The following is a 20,032-nucleotide window of genomic DNA, read 5'->3' as shown; positions in this document are numbered from 1 at the left end:
CGAAAACTATGTAAGCTTCAACTTTTTTCTCTTGTTGAGCTCTGGAAGCTCTAGATTTTTCTGACATCATCTCTCAGTGCTTGGCAGATCAATGTTGTTTAGGTTAACTTAACTTCCGCAAACAATCTTTACTATAAGAAAGAACTCGCGCATAGATGACATAATCGAAGCCTGGCGCCAGATAAGTTTTTTTTGCTTTTCTGTCTCCAACAAAGAATCCTTTTGATTAATTTGCAAAATTACAAGGAGAGGATTGATCTTAAAACTAATCAAAATGAAAAATAGTAAAAAATAATAAAAATAACCGAGACAATTAATAATTTACGAAGGTGGCCATAATAAAAGTGAAATGGCTAGATTAAGATTGTAATAAAATTACTTTTTATAGCATTTCTAATAGTGTAGTGGTTAACGTTTATTTATTGCTTTTATTTTAAACTTGTCTCAACAATAATAAACTTTAGAAATATCTCAATAAACAACTTGATAGATAAATATTATCTATTTCTTGTTAATCTGTTTGAAATTTTAAAATAATTGTTAGTAAGAATATTTACTATGAACAGAATACGGAGGAAAAACAGATGTTACAATATATATTCTAAATGGTTAAATGTCGTCTTTTTTACTAAAATAATTTTTCTAAAATTTTTTAATTATTAACTCATTATTAAATTAAATTTACTGAAGGAAGTTCAAATGCTTTGTGCACTATTGATACGTCTGCTCTTAATTCGTAAGTTTTGATTTTTATATAGTCGTACAAAACAAATTACGTATTATTCTAAATTTAATATATGTCAAATAAAATTTAAGTACAACCTTATAAATGCCTTAATATGTTGAATACTTTAAGCAGGAGATGGAAGAAAGTTTTATTGGTGTAAGAATTTGATGGAATGGATGTAATTTTTTTGGGCGGGAATGTATTTATGGGGATGAGCGCAATTTTTGCGGTAAGAAGTAGGAAATGTTGGGGCAAAGTACAATCAAAAAGGCACTGTTGCCGCTGGCAGTCAGTCAATAAAAAATAAATCAAATATCTAATTATATATGTTAGCGCTTCCGTTCTATAATCTAAAATCTTCTTGTATATTGGTCATACGACATAACGACTACATTTCACACGTCTGTGTCAATAGTACTCTTCGATTAAGCACAGAAAGCTAGATTTCCTAAAACAGGCAGATATAGATGCAATAATTGTAAGTACAATAAACAAATCAGTGACGGGGAAGGGATTAGCTCTGCGGTTAGCATATTGGATTCCCAACCGGAGATCCCGGGTTCGAATCCAGCAGCTGGCACATAGATTTTTCTCTACCTAGAAGCTTTTTACAGCTCACTTTTCAAATGATACGAAATAAGTAGTTATCTTCGAAAATATCCATTTTCGAAGATTACTTTGATTTCTAAAAATTGTTTACTATCGTAGTACTTTTTCTTGTCTAATATAAGAGAGATTACAAAAATCTAGGTCATCCTGAACACACACCACTGCCCTGAACTCATTCCCACCTAGAAATGAATGTGATGTTATATTTGTAGGACAGGTGTATGATCCTGTAAATACACATTTAGGGTAAGATTGTTTTTTTTTCGAATTTTTAAAGAGCCACAGGACCGGTTTTGTATATTTCTCTATTCATGTTCTTCGTATATTCATCTGTTCGCTCAAGGAGGCAGGTCCAGATGTTTTGAATTAATTATTTCTGTACGTTCATTGTGTGATTCTCATTTTTATTGTTAAAGTGTTAACATTAAAAAAAAAAATTAAAAAACTCTTGGGAACACATACCTATACATAAAAGTCAAGTTTGTTAATTAGTTACAAAGATCAAGTCTCTATAAAATGTAGAAACGATCCTAGCAGTGTATTAAATAAAAAGGATTTGAAGTAGAGAGTTCGTCTCTGTATTTCTTGGGTTTTTTAAAAGCACAGTTTCGACATACTTAAGGTTTTGTGTAAGCTCCAGATGAATTCATAGGTGTAGCTTAACCGCTTTTGACTTCCAGAATAGCTAACAGATGTTTACACCAATGAAGTTCTACGGTATTGCTACGAGCAAAATCACCTCTTCCTCTCCTCCAAAATAGTATAACAGTGCAATGCTATTGCCAGCCGAGTTCTAAAAACATCCCCACACAGTTTCAGATGTTGGATAAATCCCAGGATCAGAGGGGTTCCAAGGGAGGTTATATCTTTTTTCTGGTAATCTCTTAGGTATCGGAATCTTCCTTGAATAATTGCATAGCAGTGGTTTAGGTCTTGCCTTAACAAGTAACCTCTGAATTGACAATGCCTCATTACGTCACAGAAAAGGCAAAACTTTGGATAAGCAAACAAACAAAAATAATATATCCTATATCCTCCAGAGTTTTGAGCTCATTTCTATAGATACAAGATTAGGAACTTCCCATAGCCAGATGGAATTAGTCCATCTTCCAACATAAACTATTTCAACATCCATAGAATCATCTGCGTGGTCGAATAAAAAGAGGAACTGGCTAAATGGAGCGGTTATCCTTGATTTTCAAGCTACTTCTTCCACCTGGAACTTACCTGCAGAGCTTGGATTCTTATCTGTACTTAGACCAGAACATATCCTGTACTAAATACACCCAGATTTATCTTTAAAAAAAACCAGCGGAGCCATCTTTGGAATATCTAGAGAAAAGGCGTTGGGGCGGAAGGGAAATAATATTAGATGTTTTTCTTGAATGATGAGACCACACGCCTCAGGCAGTATTGCTGGTAAAACTGTTTAAAAATAAGGGAAAATTTAAACCATTTATTTCCTAATTCACTTTTATTTTATATTAATAACAAAATACTTATATCTCGTGGAATAAAGACTAACGAACCATCTTTGTAAAAACAGACTAACATACACTTGTTTATTTCTTAAATTGAATATGTTTATAAAATTTGACCTGTTTCTATGGTGGCGTATTTATAAGAATAGAAGATAATAAATAAATAAAAAAACTGAATATACTCGGAGCAAAATAAAATAATATCATAGAAAAGATATAGTACTTGACGGGTGGCATCACAATTCAAATCAGTCTCTATTCATTTTGTAATGAAAGTGAATTGGCAACACTTTCCTTCTCAGCTGAGATTTTATGTAGTATATATAATGTATGGATGTCTATATGAGGTCACAACTATATTATATGCATCTTATATACATATTATTTGTATTATGTTGTGTCTATGAATTTGATTGCTTTCAAAATGGTCAATTATTTTATTAAAGTACAAAACAGAAATGTTTATTGCAGATTTTCACTTTTATACATAATTTACATTTTCATTACTTTCATTTTCCTTTTATTTATTTAATTCTCGCAAATTGTTTACTTATTTATTTCTTTAATTATAACTATTCAAGAAATTATATAAAAGCATTCAATATTTTTTTAATTTAATAATTTAGATGAACATCCTAAAAAAAACACAGGCGACCTTAATAATTTAGAACGCGTCATTAGGTCTTGGCGTTCTCTCTTGAACTTTGCAGAGTGTTCTCTCGTTACCGAGAACCCTATCCTTTCACCTGAGCTGTAAGAGACTGCTAGAAAGAGAAACTCTAAGGACAGATAGCTGGAATCCTCCCTTTTACTTTGGTACAAAATATATTATTTCTAATTATCTCAAATTAGAATCAAATAATTTCTTAAAGTAATTTCTATTTAATAGTCACTTCTGGTAACCAGGTTTGTCTGTCAAAATTTACTTTTATGGATGCTAGAATCAATTTGTTTACTTGGACAGCTCTTTTACTCTTGGTAAAAATTTAAAACCTTAGAATATGGGGAAGGAAACAGGTCATATTTTCCCCCTTAGATCTTGGCGCACCTCTGGCGTTAAAAAGTAACCGTGGGATCGGTGATTGCCTTCTCTAGATCTTTTCCAAATTTCTGATTTAGAGGCTGGTTTCTTTGGGGGGGAGGGGCACAGGGAAGATCCGTGACATCTTCTGGCTTCTCTCTTCCTAGAACTTTATTGGACAGCTTGGTTCCTTTAGTTTGGTGAAGGGGAGCCGCCTAAGAACATTTCAGGGGAAAGGGGCACAGCTAAAAGTGGTCTTCGGCTTCCATAACTTCCTGGGATCTCCTTAAAGAGCTTGCATTGTTGAGTCAGTGTTCCCATTTGGAGGCGCAATAATTAATAGAACCGCATTTTGGAGCTCATTTTACCTCCATTCCCGAAAAGTGTACTCTATAAAACCAAAAAAATGGAGAAATGCGATGAAATAATGTACATTGCTTTTTAAAATCCTGTTTATAATATAGATTCAAATAAATTTACCGTTACCATTCAGCGCCTGCCACTGAATTTGAGTTGAATTATTAAAACTGTCCGGTAGGACAGTTGTATAAGGGTTGACCATCAAAAACTGCACGAAAAAGTGTAACGTTGAAAAACACCCAACTTTGACAATTTTTTTCTATTTTTCTATAAAAGATAAAATTCCCAAATTTTCTTTAAATCTTACTCCAAATTCTCCTTTATAACTATAATTTTTTTGCAACCACCCAGATCTAATAGGTTTCGAGAAAAAAGTTGCCGAAAATGAGCAAAAACGGCTTTTTCAAAAAATGTTCTTGTTCTTGTTCTTCTTCTTCTTGTTGTTCTTGTTACCTTTTTTGTAAACAACGTAGCGCCTAAACGCGTGAACCGATTTTCATGAATGAGGTGTCATTCGATTCGGAACTTTATGTAGATGTGCCTTTTGGGGGTCTCGGCCCTGTACATCGAATGGGAGAGGAGTTAGCCCCCTTTATGTAAGGCCCCCTCCAAAATTATTATTACTAATTACTCTGTAAATCTTGGCCCTATTTTGATAAAATTTGGTAGGATGATAGGGTTAGGGCTCCCCTACCTAACAATAAAGCGACGATCTGCTCTTACACTTATTAAGGGGAAGTATAGCAATCGTTTCAAATTATCGACACGTGAACCGATTTTCATGAATGAATCGAAATTTTGTACAGATTTGTACTTTAAAAGTCTCGACGCTATGCCTCATAAGGAGGGGAGTTTGCCCCACCCAAATAAGGCCCTTTCTAAAACTATTATTACCAATATTTCTACAAAGCTTAACCCGATTTTGATAAAATTTAGCACGAAGAAGTGATTAAAGCTCCTCTACGTGGCTGTGAAGTGCCATCATGCTCTTACACCTACTAAGAGGAAGTACTGCAATCGTTAAAATTATCAATGAGTGAACCGATTTACATCAATGAATTGTCGTTCGATTCAAAATCTTTGCCTTTTAGAAAGAAGTACTGTAATCGCAGTTTATTTTTCTTGCTCCTCTTAAAAGGAAGTACTGAAATCGCAGTTTAATTTTGCTATTTACGTACAAATACCTTCCTATTTTATATAAAAAGGCTTTCTCAAAAAAATTGTTATTGAGGATGGTTTGGGGACCGCAACTATAACCATTCTTTAAAAAGATCTCTCCAGTGGTAGTTACGGTTCCGATTTAACACCTTATCAGGTTATAATGATAGAATAGCTTATTCCAAATTTTAAAAAAATCCAATCTGTAAAGCAGATATGTAACTTTGCTAATAGACAAAAAGGAAAATCTGTCCAAAAGGTACAAAAATCTCCTTAACAAAAACTTACAGTTTAAAAAGTTAAGTATAAGGGTTGATTAAACGCCAAAAGGTACACAAATCAGCAAGTACCCAACATTTCATTAATACTTCATTGATATTATTTAAGTAATTTTACCGCATTAATTTTCATTAATATTTTTTAAGAATTTATTAGATGTCACATACCCTTATGCTGGCCAGTTCATTCATAATAGTTATAATTGTGATAAAATGTATATTATATCTTCGTATAAATAGGTACTTTATTTTAACTCTATTCCAAATTATTCTTCTGATTCTGAAGTTGTCACATATACATGCATGTTAAATTAGAAAAAGACAAATTTAGAGCCGGCTACTGTTTAAATTTGAATCACGGAGGATTTAAAGCAATATTTCAGTCTTGAATTCGTCTTACCGAAATATTCGTGAGGACAAATAACACACAGTTAATAACAAGTAGATTATTCAACAACAATTATTCATTTCTCAATTGTAATTTAATTTAGTTCCCCTAATTTTACTTATGGTAAAATACTGGAATAATTAGCTGTCCTAAAAATATGCATATCTTATTTATTTTATATTACATATACACAACATTGTGGGAAGAACACCTAGATGGAGAATGTAATTGAAGAAAACTATATTATTTACGATAAAGCCAGATTGACTACTTCATAAAATAACAATTACTTTATCGAAGAATGAACTTAAACCGACGATTTTTATTTAAAAATAAAAATAAATAAAATCATTGATGTAAGTTGGTGTAAGCAATTTTTAAAAAAGTTTATGAATTTTTTAGCCTCATATTTTTTTATTTTTTATAACGTTTTCTTTTTCACCAGTGATTAATAGTTTGATTATTATAGATAAATAGATATTACAGTCAATCTAAGTTAAATGGTGTGCTACTTGAACAAATATTTTGTAGATGAAAATGGCCAGCATAAGGGTATGTGACATCTAATAAATTCTTAAAAAATATTAATGAAAATTAATGCGGTAAAATTACTTAAATAATATCAATGAAGTATTAATGAAATGTTGGGTACTTGCTGATTTGTGTACCTTTTGGCGTTTAATCAACCCTTATACTTAACTTTTTAAACTGTAAGTTTTTGTTAAGTTGCAACGATTTACAAGCATGCAGTTTAATGAAAACGGCTTCTGAAATAAATTATTTAATTATTCAATGTTCAATAAATGTTTTGATCGTTTAATGGTGTTAATCTTCATTATTTGGGGAAATTTATTATAAACTACATAAAAAGCTATGACTGAACCAAGTGTTTTGACACTTAAATTTAAGATATTTCAAAAAAGTGGAGTTAATCGATTTGTGAAGCGAACGGCTCAATCATTACTCCCAATAAACAAATATAAGTTTTGTTTTTAAATTTAAATAAACACAACTAAACTCACAAATAATCTATGAAACCAAAACTCATGTACAAAAAGATTTGATTTGGTTCGACGATATCATTGTTGGGTTGATTTAGATTGACAATAAAATTATAAAGACTTTGGTTTAATAATTATAATTAAGGAACGGATTTTTATGTATTTAAAAATGCCAAATATTTAATTAAAATATGCATTTATTTTCGTCAATTATGTGGAAAATATGTGATTTTCTTAAAATATTTTCTGGAATATTTAAGTAAAATGGACATTTTTTTTATGAAAATGGAATTTTTTTTGGGGGGAGGGGGCAAGTTATAATTATTTATACAAGAAAAGAACATTTTTACAATTTATAATAATTTATTAGGAACAAAATAATTTGTTTTTACAAGTTATAATGATTTATAAAACAAAGAACATTTTTACTATTTATAAAAAGGCTGTATTTATCGCTACTGCTTCGTCTTCGAGATGTGAAAGGACATTCTTGATTTTATTGTAGTTTTCATAGTAATACTGAGCTGCTTCCAGCCAAGTACCCCATCTTGTCAATATTGGTTCTGGTGGAAGGCACAAGTCTGGATAGAGATCTTTTAGCATTTTAATGCGACTTGGTGCTTTTAAGAACACTTTTTTAACCGAGGAGATTAAGGAATCTACGTCACTGAACAAAGATCGGACAGTTTCTGCTACTCGATGCAAAGCATGAGCAATACACGTCACATGAATTATCTTAGGATAAAATACCTGAATAGATTGCCCAGCCTTGACCATGTTGGGGGCAGCATCAGAGAGAAACAAAAGTACTTTTTCGTTCAAAACTCCACTGGGCCATAGGATATGCATTGAGGCATCGAAGAATCGTGAAATGGTGGAATGATTGCATTTTTCGAGAACCTCACAGTTCAAAAGAAATGGCTTTGAATCCACATCAGCATCACTGTCAAGTTTTCCAATAACTGCATTGGCAATATACCTGCCCTCAACGTCAGTGGTTTCATCAATTGACACCCAAATCGGTCCATCTTTGATAAGTTCTCGAATTTTGGTTAGTGTATCTTTATAGATATCTTCCAGGTAGTTTTTCCGCAGAGTGCTCTCGTCAGGCATTTTTTTCCCCAATATAGGTCTCTAAGAATCCTTTGAAATGAGGATTTTTACGTTTGTGGAAAGGGATATCTGCTCTAACCAAAGCCCGACTCAGAGTAAACTTACTTGATGATGGAGATGTAAGGAAGGCTTGATAGGACGTCCTCTCTTTCTTTCTGTTTTTATTCTCTATGTGCGATCCGGTGGCAATATGTTGGGTGACTCGGGAACGTTGAGAGCAAGAAACGCGCTTGTCACAAGCTGTGCAGTACAAAATGTCTCCATCACTTCGAAAAAGTTCTGCTGGAAACTCGCGAAGATATTTAGCAACCAGTTGTTTGTTTGAGGCCGATGTTCGTGGCATTTCACCCAAAAAAGAATACACTAAATTACAATAACCATTGTACCCACTGTGATTCACAGCCCTACAGTCTGTGGTTCACAGTTCTTGTCAACCACCTCCCAATTATGAAAATATGCCCAAATTGAAAAATATGAAAAAATATCTACACATTTTGATTAAATATGTAGAAATATTTATTTATTTTAATCAAATATGTATAAATATGCGATAACATCCAAATATGTGGAAATATGTGAAATAAAAGTAGACTCAAACGGCTTAAAAAGTGTCAGTATGAATACTTCTAGTTGAAAAACGTCTGTAAATTGCCTAGAAAAAAATATGTAAATACATAGGAATCCGTTCCCTAATTATAATATTAGAATAAAGATCATTCATTGGCAACTCTGTTGCTATGAAAAGTTTGTATTTAAAAAAAAGAAAAATGTTCTCTAAATATTAAAATTCATAAAATAAGGCCACTTTTTTTGCAAATAATCAAAATTATTTTTTAAACATTGTGATTAACAAAGTTTCGAAACATAGAGGTTCTACAACAAATACTCTTCAGCAATATTATGGTAGTAACAATCAAATGGTTGCATAAAATTGAAAGATTCGTAGAAGTGCTCTACTTGTTTTAAAAAGTTCCTGTAATAGGTGAATAATTTATCTTTATTGATCCAAAATTTTGGAACCTTTAAGGTGAGCGGTCTGTTTTGTCTAGTGTACAGTTAGCTAGACTCATGAAATGGAATAGATAGTAATTTAACAGAGAACTGAACATTGCTAGTATTAAGAGAATTATCGAGTCTCTTACTTCCATCGTCAATCACTCCAATCGTTTAAAGATACATAGTTTTGAAAAGAAATTAAAATTAGTGTTCGATATTGTGTTGCAGATTTATAATAGAGTCCACTAGCTACAATAAATCGACTTCCAGTTTACAATCGACCATTGTTGGAATGAAACAAAAAATAATAAAGTAAAAAATTTCCGATCAACTAGAAATTTTCTCGCATAGACCACTACAATCGTTCGATTATGGATGATAAAAAAAAGAAGCGTAGAGTTAGAAAAAATCCATTTAGGCAGCCAGATCATCACTGCGAAGAGCATGAAAATTTCGATAGATATTGTAACGAATGTCAAAGATTGTGGTATTTAAGTTTTCTGGGTGATAATACGACCACACCGCCGTTAATAAACGACGGCGAAATAGTCATTGATGAACTGATTACCAGATTAGCCGTGCCAGAAGATAGTCAACAAAATGTACTACAGGACACTGTTGGCCAAGAATTGAATCATGTTGGTACCTCTTGTGAAAATATTATTCAAGGACTGGACAGAAGCTTTGATCCGAACTATGCAAAATTTGTGCCTCATATTTTAAATTCTTGTCCGCATATAAGCATTAAGTGAGTTTAAATGGAAGACTTAAATTTAGATAGACTGTATTTCTTTTTTATAATAAATAATGTTTTAGTCATTTTCTATATGTTAACAAGAGGAGGGTATCCTCCAAGCAGAGATATTGGTGGAAGAAGATAAAAGTTAAACGATACAAAGAAGTGAGACAGTAGTAAAGCAAAAGATTCGAATATCAAAGACGGAAATTTATGAAGCTAAGTTTGAAATAGAACCTTCTACAAGAGTGGAGGCTTTGAAGCGGGCTTCAGCATTTTGAGGAATGCTATAGAAGTTTGATCAAATGGATAATTATCACTTCAGTTAATGCCGGAACTTCTCATTCAGAATGGAAGAGCACTTTGGGGTTTGATCCTTTGAGAAGCGTTAAAACTGTGGGTCGCAAAAACTTATTCTTCTTATTGTTCTTGTTCTTTTACCTTTTTTGTAAAAGAACGTAGCGCCTATACGTGTCCACCGATTTGCATTAATAAGGTATCATTCGATTCGGAATTTCATGTAGTTTAAATAACGGGTTCCAGATCTCGTTTTCTTTTGCAATTTCTTTAATTACAGAAATTATTATTTAAAAAGAAAAAACTTACTAAAAATTCAATAATTCATTTACTGCAAAGTTTTGGATGTACCTCTGCAACGAATGTCAACAATTTTTGGGTAAAAGCTATACTCTTTGCACTTCCATTTGCTTGTACTTCCCTCTGCGCAACTGGGTCCTCCAATTTTAGCTTTAAAAACAAAAATCTTGATTTGACTAGGAACTAACTCGTAACATAAGGGGGAGCGTATCAAGTGTTATACGAGGAACTGGAGGCCGACCCTATTCTGGGCCTGCCAAATATAAGTTCGACAAGCCTCTCAAAGTCTGTATTGGAGACCGGGAGGCTTGTAGACGTGGACCCCCAGTTGAGGGAGATTCGATGTGGTACACGGATGGCTCCAAGACAGAGGAGGGTGTGGGAGCGGTAGTGTACGGGACGAAACCGAAATATAGCTTTTCGGTTAGCCTAGGTAAACTAGCTACGGTTTTTCATGCTGAGCTAGCTCCAATTAGGTTCTGTGCTACCGAGATTGTTGGTCGAGGAATAACTAATTCTAAGGTCGTGATTTTCTCGGACAGCCAGGCGGCTCTGCGAGCTATTGGTTCTTACCAGATCAACTCAAGGCTGGTTTGGGACTGTCTGGGTGCCCTGAAGGAACTTAGTGACCAAAATAAGGTCTTTCTGATTTGAATACCTGGTCATTCAGGACATAAGGGAAACTTAGTGCCAGATTTATTGGCTCGGGAAGGCTCTGCGGGACACTTTGTTGGCCCGGAGCCCTGATTTGGGGTTCCGAAGTGTGTTAAGACTGCAACCATTATTAACTTATGGGTGCAGAGTAGGTCTCAGGAGTGGTGGCTTGCCACCACGGGGGCAGAGACAGGCGAAGGAGTTCATCAGAGGCTATTCGCCGAGGCTGACTGCAGAATTAATCCGCCAAGGCCGTGGGACTATAAGGACTATTGTAGGACTAAATTAACTGGCCACTCTGCTGGCTCAGAAAGCACATGCATCGCATGGGCCTGGCAGATGATATCCTTTGTAGGTTCTGTCAGGAAGAAGAGGAGGAAACGGCAGTCTGCACGTGTTGTGTCAGTGTGAGGCCGCTTGTATGGCTAAGGATGTTACTTCTCGGGGAGGAAAAACCAAGGCCTGTGAGCTTTACCCAGGAGTCGCTCTCCAGAATTAAGAGTCTGATTAAACGGACGAGTTTGGAGGGCAAGCTCTAGATTAGGGGAGCCACAATAGATCCAAAGGGGTCGCAGTGGTGTAGGCCTTAAGGGCCGCCCTAGCTGAATCTAATCTAACTCGTAACATCTTCCGGATTATCAAGTTAAGACTGGCCATGATTCTCTGCAACTAATATCCTGACCGATGACTTATCTAGACATAAGACTCAAAAATAGTTACTTGAAATATTGCTCTTCTTCCAAACTCCAGCGAATTCGCAAATCTCCTTAATCTTCTCCAGGATCATATACTTTGTATTATTCTCATTTTTTTCTCCAGATAGTGTACTAACATCAGCTATGAAACATACGAGTATATACTCTTTTATTTCTACCTTTTTTATTTTAAATGTTTCAGACTTCTTGCAAAGTTTTTGAATGTGAAAAATTACAAAACTAATAACATATCTTTTTGGATGTTGGACATGCTATGTTTAGCCATCAAAACGTGCCAATTGCGTAATGTAACGGAAAGAAATCAAAAAGCTTTTGTCTTATGGTTCACACATATTTGGAAGGCTATTCAATGTACGAGTAAATAAGTTTGTTCTTTATTTGTGTGTGTGTGTGTGTGTGTGTGGAGAGAGGGAGATTGTTTAATTTAGGTCGTGTAAATATTTGAAGATCTCAGTGGACTGCTGGTCACCGAACAGTCACAGTATCCTCTCGTAATAGGCAACATCTTCATTGGAAAGAATTAGGAAATGAAAATCTAATTATACGAAGTTTCTCCTTACCAATATTACATAGTTTCTAAACTTGACAAAAAGAAATATAGTGATATTCTTAAATTACTAAGACAAATCTGTAGCGTTTATACAAGTACTTTAACTATTTTAACAGTTACATCATCAACAAGATATGAAATATTTGATGACCTGGATCAAATGTTAATTAACTCTGGTAAATATATGGAGAGACTTGAGACTAATTCAATACCAAATCCGGATTTTATTAAATCTATCGGCGATATGAGTAAAGTGAATGCAGTAAGTTTGCTTCCTTTTCATTTTTCATTTTTTCAAACTGCACATTTCCACCCCGCTCAGTGCAAGAAGAATGTAATAATTACAATAAATTGAAAAATCATAAATTTGGAGTAGTATAAAATAGAAGACACACTTAGAGGAAAAAGTTGTGAAATTTCCAAAATTCAATTAACTCGTAATTTCGAATTTTGCTCTGTAAGAGAAGATAATGTAATCAAGGAAAATTTTAATTTTGAAATTTCCCCTGAAGTATCCCCTGAGTGTCCAGGAAAACTAGCTACGGCCTTTACAGGCTGAGCTAGCTGCAATTAGGTTCTGTGCCTGCCGAGATGGTCAGACTTAAGGATAATTAATTCTAGGATCGTAATCTTCTCGGACAGCCAGGCTGCTCCACTAGCAATTGGTGCCAAACTAGGTCAACTCAAGGCTTGTCAGAAATGACCAAAATAAGGTTTTTCTTCTTGTGTCTCTTTCAGACAGGTCTGTTGGTCCGTAAAGCCGCTGCGGGAGACTTCGTGGGGCCCGGATCCCGGGATTTTGTGGACTCCAAGTGCTTTTAAGAGTGCGGCCATCAAAAGCAAAGTAGGTCTCAAGAGTGGTGGTCGGCCACTACTGGAGAAGAGACAGGCGAAGAAGTTCATTATGGGCTATTCGGCCAAGGCTGACTGCAGATTTAATCCGTCAAAGCCCGTGTGGGGTTTACAAGGATAATTGTAGGCCTATTAACCATTGGCCAGGCAGATGATAGCCTTTGTAGGTTCTGTCAGGAGGAGGAGGAGGGGGAAACGTCATTGCACGTGTTGTGTCAGTGTGAGAGTCTGGCTAAGGATGACACTTCTTGGGAAGGAAAAACCTATCATCGATAAGTTGAGAAAACAGATCCTCTTCGTTAATGCCCTGAAAGGAATTCACCTAAGGAAATATACCCCGTTTAAACCAAATATTGGGAGCCATTTTAGAGATAATCTTAAAAAATCAAAGCTGAAAAATGGATTCAGTTAGTTGGCACTACCTGTTTTATTGATTTTGTCCAAAAGTTTATCGTTTATTGATAACACTAGTTATCTTTGAATTTGCCTAAATTTTTCGGTTTTGAATTAGCCGATCACGAAGAGTTTAACTGACACATACCCACAAAATTGTAAAAAACCCTCGTATTTTACACAATGGGGACCACCAATTAAAAAGAGATTTTTCAGGAGATTGAATATTTTACACGATTGCAGTACTTCCTCTTATATTAGTGTAAAAAAAAACGAGGAAATAAAAACCCCTCTTTAATTAAAATTTGGGAAATTAGAAATTGGGAAATTTTAATGAAAGAAAAAATATCAAAAATTTTAAAAAATCTTATTCATAAATTAACTTTTACAAATCCAAAAATAATTCTGAAAATGGCCTTGCAGGCAGAACTAATATATGAAACAGCAAAGTATTTGAAGAAAAAGGCCGATGATGAAAGCTCAATAGAGGTTGTCAATGTTTACGAAGCTTTAGGTTTACGCAAGAAAACCAGAATAACTGATAATAGTTCCGAATTGCTATTTCTAGAAGAAAATGAAGTGCTACAACATAAAGAAAACATTCACAATGATTTAATAGTTATGACAGAATTACTTTATTCCATGTAAGGCTCCGTTCAACATTAATTAATTTTAAAAAAAAACCATAAATATTTTATAAAATAAAAAATTTTCACATTTATCAACAGATTTGCTGAAAATTGCACTTTCAAATTGTTGGCCACACTGATTCGACATCCGGAAAGCGTAGAGTATTGGCCAATTACAAGAACTTTAAAAAAACCAAAACGTGTTGAAAGTTTTCCACCATATTTATTGACAAAATTGAATGGTAACTCATGCTGAAATTCATGTTTTATTAACAACAAGTATGAAATACAATGCACATGAGCGTTAGGAATTCATTTATTTCAAGTTTAAGAACAAATTTTTTGAACAAGAATTTTGTTTTTTATTTTTCTCAACTTACTATAGATCGCTGGAACAGCTGACTGGACACAATAATGTTCGGCTGGAATGGGTGCATTGTCATATTATGGGGGATCAAGGGGAATGAAACAGTCGACCAACTGGCCAGGAACGGAGCTAACCACTCTTATCATTGGCCCGGAACCAGTTCTGGGAATCACCAAGGGTGCAGTTCGTGTGGCTCTCAAGAGATTGGATCCGGAGAGAGCATGAAAAGAACTGGGTTATGTGTCCTGCGATTCAAACACAGCAAGAATATGATGTCTTGGCTGTGTGAACACTTGAAATGAAGAGTCTCTGTGCTTGGGCAGAAATCAGATTACTCTGATCGCTGGCCGATTCAAGTGGACATGATAGGTTCAGGAAGTATCTGTACAAGGTGGGGGCTTAATAGCTCGGAACCGTTGTGTGCAGATTGCGTTGCAATCGAGCAGTTGCGCTATGAAACCTTTGGATCTTTGAGACCAAAGGCGATAGTAGCGCAAAAAGAACTAGTAGGGAAAGTCTTCAACCACTTTAGTAGGGGAGGTTTCGTCTATTAGATCCAAAAAGTGGAATCATAATAAACCACTTTTAGCTGCGGTGCCTTGGGGCTTAGGCCCTGTCCCGCTAATTTTAATCTTTAATCTTAAGTAATAAAGATAGATAGATATAAACTTAATTACACAAAATATATGTTTAGCTCATAAAAAATAATGAAGCACATTCTTCACATTACAATCTTCCAAGTTTAGAATAAAACAAGGATAACATTTTTGCTGGGGAAAAAGGACAGTAAAACCTGCAGTTACAGTAGAAAGTTAGAGAAGGATAGGTTAAAGTCTTTTGTGCCTGTAGGGATATGAAAGGATCTTAGGTGTAGGTAGCTATTTCATGGTAGAATGGATTAGGATGGCAATCTAGAATGAAGAGGAGTTTCAGCAGACAAGGGAGTGTAAGGGAGTTGTGCAAGTGTAGAATCTAGTATGTCGAGGAAAGTTGGTCTCTTTCTTGTAGGCTCCTAAGTTGGGTCTCCCAAAATATTTATCGAAAAAAGAAAAAACATCGTTTTTATTTGTATTTAAGCTATAACGACAAATGCATCTCTGATGGAAATACAAGAAATCGAATTACGTACGCTTCTAATAAAAAATTGCAGTAAAAGTAAAGCAATGCCTTTGTTTTTCAAGAAGGCTATAACCCCTACATCTCTAACCGCTCGGCTATCGTGAGACCTAGCATGTTACCACTTAACACAAAGAAATGGGAATTAGTAAAACAATGCTTTCATTTACAGAATACGACGATGATGCACGTTATCCGAACACGAAAGAAGACAAACAAGAGGTCATACAAACCCTTCGTAATGTATACGATGAAATCACAGAAGACATATCTAAAGAAAAAATTGAAGATACAGAAACAGAGAGTGAAGATGTATCGGCTAACTTGAAGAAGTACAGCTTTAAACACAAATTGCATCAATATATAAAATTCAGTAAAAATCCACCGAAATTCAATCGATATCCAGAAAGTGATTGCGAGGAGATAAATTGGAGCGAAACGCTATTACCACTGCACCAGGCTGTGCCCTCGGGGTTCGTGCAAACGTTTATTGTTTATATTTTTGTTTTAATACTTAATTCTAATACAAACTTTTGCGGACATTACTTAACTCACCGCTAACTCCTGATTGGACGTACAGATTAGAACTACAGTACAGCCAAATACTCGAACCTTCATCCAAACCCTTCAATGCTAAATCTTGTGTACCCTAGTAAATACTACCCTTCTAGTTTGTCCACTTTGTCTCGCCAAATACCGTTTCATAAAATTCTCTTTCCAAATATCCCCTCTCACGAACCATTTAGCCCAATCTCTTTTAATCACTGATACGCAATTGCATGACATTTAAATGAATACTTAGTTAATCTAATTTTAGAACAGGAAGTAGAACCCATACGCAAATTTCTTCTAAAATTAATAGAATACACTTAACAAATCAAAATCAAACCTAGGTATAATATGCCTTTCATTAAAAAGAGAATACTCCAAATTTGGAAGAGCCTCCAAATTAGCCCTTCAATAAATTTTGCAGATTCTTCAAGGTTACAAAATTAAAATAAAACAGATGTGAATTCTCATAATCAAAGTCTGTGAATAGACTCATATTGAAACTATGAATCAGTCACTAAAAAGAATGAACAACAAAGCTAGTTAGCTTCAATACGTCACTAAACTTACGCTTAAAATCTCTCTCTCTCTGATTTTGAGTGCGCATTTAGCCAGCCTCAAAACATGTATCTCCTGGAAAAACTCATTTTCTGAAAATTTCACACAATCGCAATGTTTTTTTTTTTCAAAATAGGAGTAAAAGAGTACCTCTCTTCTATCTTCCTATACGAGGGTCGTTTGAAAAGTCCGTGCAAAGATAAAAACTACTTAATTTCTTGGGGTAAACCTTTTTTATTTTTCAACATAGTCTCCTTTTAGGCTTATACACTTCGTCCAACGCTGCTCTAGTTTGTTGATCCCTTCCGAATAATAGGATTTGTCCAAGTCTGAAAAATAGCCATTCGTTTCTGCAATCACCTCCTCGTTTGAATAAAATATTTTTCCCGCCAGCCATTTCTTCATATTGGGGAACAAATAGTAGTCCGAGGGAGCCAAGTCTGGAGAATAGGGGGGATGTGAAACGAGTTGGAACCCTATTTCCATTAATTTTGCGACCACAACTGCTGAGGTGTGAGCTGGTGCGTTGTCGTGATGGAAAAGGACTTTTTTGTGGGCCAATCGTGGGTGTTTTTCTTGCAGCTCGGTTTTCAAACGGTCCAATAACGATGAATAATATGCACCTGTAATAGTTTTACCCTTTTCCAGATAGTCGATGAGGATTATTCCTTGCGAATCCCAAAAGACAGTCGCCATAATCTTTCCGGCCGAAGGAACGGTCTTCGCCTTTTTTGGCGCAGATTCCCCCTTGGTAACCCATTGTTTAGATTGTTCTTTGTGTAGTGATGTATCCAAGATTCTTCTGGAACAGCTGCAAACCGTCCTTGCAACACTTCATACGATTTCGTTTTTGGTCAAGCGTGAGCAATCGCGGCACACATCTTGCGGATAGCTTTGTCATGTCCAAATGTTGATGCAAAATATTATGTACCCGTTCATTCGAGATGCCCACAGCACTAGCAATCTCACGCACCTTCACTCTTCTGTAATCCATCACCATATCATGGATTTTATCAATGATTTCTGGAGTAGTAACCTCAACAGGGCGTCCAGAACGTTCAGCGTCACTTGTGTCCATATGGCCACTCCGAAAATTTTGAAACCACTTATAAACTGTTCTAATCGAAGGTGCAGAGTCACCATAATGTTTATCAAGCTTCTCTTTAGTCTCATGAGGCGTTTTGCCTTTCATAAAGTAGTGTTTAATCAACACACGAAATTCTTTTTCGTCCATTTTTTGAAAATCACTCGGACTTCCTCGATTCAAACGAATGCCAAACACAAAGAAATAGACCGATCTGGCTGAAACTTGGTGGGTGTTCTTCCAAGAGATGCTACTAACTAAACATAACCTCGATACGCGCCAGTAGTGCTATCTCTCTGACTTTGCACGGACTTTTCAAACGACCCTCGTACACATAAATTCATCTTTTCTTAACACTTTCAATTATTAAGTACCAAAAAAATAATAAAACTTTTTTGTTGTTTTTAGTTTCGTTGAAAATTTCAATCCGGCAATACCAGCCGAGAGAGTTCTAGAATCAGGCGATCCTGAACTTCTAAATTTTGTAGTAAAAAGACCAAGTAAAGCTGGTGATACAATCAAATTTAGGAAATTTAAAACAGTGGGTGATATTTTAAAAAAAGAAGATAATAAATTGAGAATATCTATGGGCTTGAATGTTGATGAAATTGAAGAAGTTAAACCTAAGGAATCGAAAAAAGAAAAAAGAAGAAGGAAATTCCACTGAAATAGGATGGAATAGAAGGGTGAAACTGATGAAGGACAAGAAAATAATCAATTAACGAGAGACACTCTAGCAGAAGTACTGATCAAGGAAAAAGCACCGTTGAACAAGCAAAATAAAAATTAAAAAGAAGATGCTCCGAAAGAAAGTCAACAATTTGTAAAAACAATAATAAAGTGACAGATAATTGAAATCGAAAAAATAAAATTAAAATTAAAAGACATAATAAAATTAAATTGCTACCTTTCTTTTTGATAAAGTTTAATAACATTAAATTTATCACTTATTATTATTTTGGTAAGCGCCATTAAAACTAAAAGAAAAATGCGATACAGTCTCTCCACCCTGCTCAAGGGTCTCTATATTATTTACCATTAATGTAGCATGGTTATTTATCTAGTTAGCAGTGGAGAATCTTGTAATTTTATATAAACAAAACTTCTCCTAACGAACTCCTCCAAATACCGGACTTAATATCGTGTTTAAAAATGCTGGTCCATGATATTTGAAACTGCATGTAAAAATTTTAAATTAGCCTAGAAATATAAATTACATAAGAAATAACAGAAGAAAATGCGATTTGTGAAGGAAATGACGTTAATTTTCCATCCTTTAAAAGAGTTAACGAAAAAAAACATTTAGTTTGAATTTATTTAGTGTATGAAGAAAAAAATAGAGATTATTGAAAAAATCCATTTAAATTTGTCAAAAATCAATAAACGGTGCATTTAGTGTACCCTCCTTTTATATTTAAGCCTTTATTCTGTCCGAGCATAACTCCACATGTCTGCTTTGTTTCCAATTCCAAGAGACCAGAATCTAGACGATCAAGACCTCCGAATTCAGGTTCTACAACGAAATTAAGGAATTGTTAGTGAGCTAAATCTATCTATATCTCTAGGTGGTAGAAATTAATTTTGTTTTCTTGGGTTCCTTTCGTAGTGTTGTCTAGTTCTTTGTATCATTAAATGGCAATGCCGTTCAACATGGGAAGTATTTTCAAACAGCTTAAGTTTTATTCCATCAAGTGGTTGCCTTTTCTGAGCTCTCTCTCTCAAAAAAAAGTTTGTTTTTTTTTAGTTTCTCAGCCCTCCAGTTTTCTTATTTTAATGCTGAAAAAAATTACAAACAAGCGTGTAAAGAAAAAAAAAATTATTTAATATTTACAATTATAAAAATATGGAAATATTTTAAGTAAAACTTGAAAAAATTAGCTGGAACAAACTTTCAGTTTAACATTTATTTGTTTTATAATTTGAAAGGATTTTTTTTAATTTTTAAAAAGTCAAGTTTTTAGAACAAGAGTCTCTTTAGTTAAATAAATTTATTTGTATTTGTGGTATTTATTTTTCAATATTTTATGAAGTAGTAAATACATTTCTAGTGCAGTAAGTTCAATAAATTCACACCAGATGTCAGCATCTGCTAGGCGCTT

At 34.5% G+C, this 20,032-nt stretch overlaps 1 protein-coding gene across 4 annotated transcripts; it reads left to right on the top strand.

The window, feature by feature from the left end:
• The first annotated feature begins 598 nt into the window (after positions 1-598).
• On the top strand, positions 599-18,832 carry LOC141446989 (uncharacterized). 4 transcript variants are annotated; one of them, XM_074114085.1, is made up of 8 exons: positions 599-736; positions 9,361-9,880; positions 12,017-12,186; positions 12,502-12,647; positions 14,054-14,274; positions 14,359-14,501; positions 15,915-16,215; positions 18,342-18,832. In XM_074114085.1, exons 2-8 carry the CDS (start codon positions 9,504-9,506, stop codon positions 18,598-18,600), a joined length of 1,617 nt encoding a protein of 538 aa, XP_073970186.1. In that variant the 5' UTR covers positions 599-736; positions 9,361-9,503; the 3' UTR covers positions 18,601-18,832. The 4 variants fall into 4 exon arrangements, with proteins under 4 accessions (XP_073970186.1, XP_073970187.1, XP_073970188.1 ...); XM_074114086.1 differs by lacking the exon at positions 599-736 and adding an exon at positions 8,883-9,118; XM_074114087.1 differs by lacking the exon at positions 599-736 and adding an exon at positions 8,883-9,163.
• The last annotated feature ends 1,200 nt before the right edge of the window (positions 18,833-20,032 follow it).

The sequence above is a fragment of the Rhodnius prolixus genome, unplaced genomic scaffold (assembly GCF_049639745.1).
Source record: "Rhodnius prolixus isolate KJV_2025 unplaced genomic scaffold, Rpr scaffold_7, whole genome shotgun sequence".
Classification (NCBI taxonomy): domain Eukaryota; kingdom Metazoa; phylum Arthropoda; class Insecta; order Hemiptera; family Reduviidae; genus Rhodnius; species Rhodnius prolixus.
Note: the sequence above shows the minus strand (reverse complement) of the source record. Positions and strands in the feature narration are given on the sequence as shown.